Genomic DNA, 4,496 nt, shown 5'->3' with positions numbered 1-4,496 from the left:
TTTCTGTAGGATTAGTTCCTATAGAAGATATATAAGTTTCTATAAATCAAACAAATTATGTAGGATTATTTTCATAAAATCCAAATCCAACATAATTCCTATACAAATTATATGAATCATAGGAGGTAACTTGTGAACCTTATCAGCCTTCCTTACATGCTGATTGGGAAGAAGAAAAAGAAAAGGAGATTCAATCCAGATTGGTCTGTTGCTTATGGGGAGCGGATTTTTGTAGCCAAAGCTACATGCAGCTCGTTTTTTTTTTTTGCAAAATTCGAAAATTGGATTTTAATGTTTCAAAAAAATGTTGATGTAGACAATGATGTGGTATACCAATATGTAAAATTTTAACACGAGATACCTTATATTTGAGGCTCCACAAAAATAACAAATCTGACAGATTTAGAGATTTTGAAATCTTACACTGTTCACTAGTATAAATATTAGAATTTGTCATTTTTGCACAGCCCCAAATGTAAGGTACCACGAATTGAAATTTTCCATATTTGTAGACGCGGTATTATCACTATGTAGATTAAATTTCATTTTTTTTGAAACTTTGAAAAAATCATTTAAAAAAAAGTACAAGCTACGTGTAGCTCGAGCTACGCTTGTGGTTTTCGATTGCTTATGTTGCTACTTATTTAGGGACAACATTAACTACTTGTGGTTTAGCGACGCTGCTGGTCCGCTTCGCTTCCGGTGGCCTTGGGTCTTGGAGGTGTGGTGGACCACGGCCTCTCATTGGCGGGAGTTTTTCCGTTCTTTGTTCAGTCAATTTTCAGTGTCTTGTTCGTGATGTTGAGGCGGCGCCTACCTACCGAAGTCAGAATAAGATCTACCCCGCTTTGTCCTCGCTCTAGTGGTGCATCTAGCACCGCTGGAGGGCGCGTGGAATCGTATGTCCGGCGGATCTCACATGATCTAGCCATTTTTCGTGCTCGTTTGTGTGTTTTCAGATTAGTCTCTTCAATCTACGGTTATCATTAATGGTGATGGTTGATGCTCTGGTGCGCTGGTCGTTTGTTATCATTAATGGTGATGGTTGATGCTCTGGTGCGCTGGTCGTTTGTGGCCTTAACTCGACGAGTTCCCGTCTGTCTGTTAGAACAAGTTCTACTACGACAAGTTTTTTCCGGCTCCAACGATGGAGGGGCGAGGACGGCTTCGGCTCATGCTAGTGATTGTAGTCGTCGTTAGTGATCCAAAGATCTATTTATAATTTCTATTACTTTTGGGCTTCGCTGTACTACTACTGTTGATGTCTTTTAATAGATTGGTGGAATTTCGCAAAAAAAATCATTAAAAATAGCCACCATGTGCATTTTATTTACATATTATGGTAATATTAGCTTCAACAAATGAACTATTAAAAACCTTGCAGGAAAAGGGATAAAGACATTACAAATACTACTATTTCAGATGTGGAATCAAATAAGGAGTTGCAAAAGCTTAGAAAGTACATTATTTCTGTGAGATGTATGGCATTTCAGTAGCCGACATGAAATACGGAAATTCAATTTGGCTCCCGGGTGCGTATGCTCCCTATACCGAAAAATCATATTTCGAAATGTCGAAAAAATTGGACAAAAAATTCTACATATACATCTCCATAATATACGTGCGTTCGTCAAATTTCACGAAAAACCAATATTTTGTGTGGTCTATATAAAAAAGAGAAAGTTTATCCTGTGAAAAGCATTATTTTTAGTACTGAATTTTGTCTTTTTTACACACGTTACATGATAAGTCGATTTTTTATGAAACGACTTTGTGAGCACGTAGGACGTGAAGATGTACGTGCGAATTTTTAGTTTTAATTTTTAAAAAACTTTAAAATGTATGTAAGATGTATTTTGAAATATAGGAGTATAACACCGCTCCAAAATATGAAAATTCAATTCGGCTCCCATTTCGAAATATAGGAGCATATGCACCCATGTTCCAAAACACCACTCCCAAATAAATATGTTTATATGAATCCAAAGAAGCCAAGATAGGAGATTGGGGTTAACAACGATGTGGATTGTTTGTTTGCTGTTTTGGATTTATTACGACAAGATTTCAATGACAGATTTAACGAGGTGTTGCTTCTATGTATATCTGCTTTGAGACCACGTGATTTATTTTTTCGTTTTGACAGGTTGTGGAGTTAGCTAACTTTTACCCCGGTGACTTTGATCACAGAGATATGGTAACTCTTGAGCATGAACTTGGCCTAAAACACTCGTGTTATTGCTTCCACTGCTGGTTTCACGTATATTACAGAGAAGAGACGACTAGACGGGTAGACACCATTTTATTCGTACAAACCGAGAGAACCGCTGCGTGCTCTGCTCCCTCAGACGTTCGCTCGCTGTGCAGCTCTAGATAGAGAGAGGGCGCTACGCGTCTACGCCTACGGGCGCTCCTGGTTGAGCCGCGCCGCCGTGGTCACCGCGTCCGCCACGCCGCCTGGGGTTGTCGCCATGTTCAGCTTGTTCCTTATCTCCGCCGACACGACCCTCTCGGCGTCCTCCCTTGTCGCTCCCTTGTCCGCCGGCAGCTTGCTCCTCGCATCCTGGTTGCCATGGAGTCATTGATGAATCATGAACAGATAAATCACCAAGATGAAGAGTATATAGCAACACAATGAGCGGCAGAGTTTGGTGGAGCGAGCGCACCGAGAGGACATCCCGGAGCTTGACCTTGTCCTCCTCGCGCATGATACGCTCGTTCTGGTCCGCAGCCGCTTGGGCTGCCGCGGCGACGCCGCCCGGGACGGTGAGGTTCTTCCCCGTGGCGCGCATCTCGGCGGCCTGGACGGCCGCCGCGTCGCTCTGGTCCACCACCTTTCCGCCCGCGCCGGCCGCCGCCGCGGCCTCCAGCGCGCGGCCGATGGTCACGGCGTCCTGCTCCAGCGCGCCCGACGGCTCCTTGGCCGCCACGGGCGGGGGCGCGACGAACCGTCCCACGACCTGGCCCGCGACGGACTCGGTGACGACGCGGTGGCTCGGGAACTCGGTCTCCGTGACGGCGACCCCCGCGTCGGCGACTGGGCCGGAGAGCTGGGCGCGGCCCACGTGGCCGGCGCGCGCGTTGAGGGTGGCGGCGGACTGCATGACCGCCGCGGGACCGCCCTTCTGGGTCTGTCCCAGCCCCTGCACGGTGTCCTCGGCGGACTGCAGCAGCGCGGCGTCCCTGGGCGCCACGGGCTGCGCCGCCAGGTCGCCGGAGACGTCGAACACGTCGCCGTACTTGATTGGTCGGTCTTGCTGCTGCAGGGCCGCATCGCCCTCGGGCCTCCTCGGCTGCCCCTGGCTCATGACGGATTAGTTCTTCTGCTGTCGCTCGCGCACAGAACGTACTTCTTCTGTTTTGGGCTTGTTGTATGAGCGAGTGGCGGCGCGCTGTGGCCTGTGCTGAGCTTTTATCGGGGCTGCGTAGGCGGCGCGGCGGAGGAGAAGCGGGCACGTACGTGAGGACGAGAGGTGCACGTGGAGTGGTGGTCGAGTTACACCTGATCGAGCGTGACCATGGTTGCCAGCATGCTATCGTTTCGATCGGCGCGCGTCGGCAGATACTTTTTATTGCGAATGAGGGTCGATTTCCATAAATTTGATCTTTTTTCAAAAGTTCAGCATATCTTTATCCTATTTTGAAAAATATTCAAAATCTGACTCTTTTCAGTAGCGTATTTCCTTGGAGCGTTACCCTCTTCAGTGCAGCGTTCTTCGGGGCGGCGCTGAATTTCTGAAAGAGTGGTAGGGGTCTCACTATTTGCGACCTCAATTTCTTTAGCAAGGGCGCTTCCCTTTTAAATTTCAAGGCGCTACCCTTTTAAATAAAATATATTAAGTCGCGTGGACCGTCCAATCCCTCCACCTTCCACTTACCACTTAAACCCCGATCAAGAACTAAGCAGGGCACGCCCATCACTCCCTTCTCAAATCTTTCCCCCAAATCCTCCAGATCTGAAGCTTTCTTTGGTGGATTTTGGTCTCCCCTTGATGTAAAGAGGTGTTCCCCCCATCCACTTCATTTTGTCCGATTGAACTCATGATTTTTGGTTCCATTTAATCTTGGTAACCCTAGGAATTGGATTTGACCACCATTCTATGATCTATTGTTGTTTTATAATCCAATGTTGTTTTTTATGATGTCTATGTAAGATTTGTAGGTTAGGGTTATCCCTAGATCTATTTAGTGACCTAGATGTAGTTAGGGTTAAGCTTAGTGGTTAGGATCAGGTGTCAAACTTTTCATTAGTAGTTACATCTCAATTTTTTGTTGAAATGCATATGTTATGATGGAATTACATATAGTTGATGCGATTGGTAATTTGGTTATAGATGGTGGGAATTGTGAGTGTTCACTATGTGGACAAAAGGACGTGTTCATGAAAGGCAATATCGAGTTAGACTCTGAGGAGGTTGTGATGGTGTTTGAAACAAGTCCCAACTATGTGGAGGTTGTGGAGAAAGTGAGGATTGAGTTGGAATGGATGAACCCAAGCG

At 46.2% G+C, this 4,496-nt stretch overlaps 1 protein-coding gene across 1 annotated transcript; it reads right to left on the bottom strand.

The window, feature by feature from the left end:
• Positions 1-2,262: 2,262 nt before the first annotated feature.
• On the bottom strand, positions 2,263-3,358 carry LOC127348416 (late embryogenesis abundant protein D-34-like). Its single transcript, XM_051374451.2, has 2 exons — positions 2,664-3,358; positions 2,263-2,560 (listed from the first exon to the last, which is right to left on the bottom strand). Exons 1-2 carry the CDS (start codon positions 3,303-3,305, stop codon positions 2,399-2,401), a joined length of 804 nt encoding a protein of 267 aa, XP_051230411.1. The 5' UTR covers positions 3,306-3,358; the 3' UTR covers positions 2,263-2,398.
• Positions 3,359-4,496: the final 1,138 nt, after the last annotated feature.

The sequence above is a fragment of the Lolium perenne genome, chromosome 4 (assembly GCF_019359855.2).
Source record: "Lolium perenne isolate Kyuss_39 chromosome 4, Kyuss_2.0, whole genome shotgun sequence".
NCBI classification, from domain to species: Eukaryota; Viridiplantae; Streptophyta; class Magnoliopsida; order Poales; family Poaceae; genus Lolium; species Lolium perenne.
Note: the sequence above shows the minus strand (reverse complement) of the source record. Positions and strands in the feature narration are given on the sequence as shown.

Coding starts and splice junctions, on each gene's coding strand:
- LOC127348416 (XM_051374451.2), bottom strand. CDS start 3,305: ATGAGCCAGGGGCAGCCGAGGAGGCCCGAGGGCGATGCGGCCCTGCAG. Junction 2,561..2,663: donor AGCTCCGGGATGTCCTCTCG/GTGCGCTCGCTC, acceptor CATGGCAACCAG/GATGCGAGGAGCAAGCTGCC.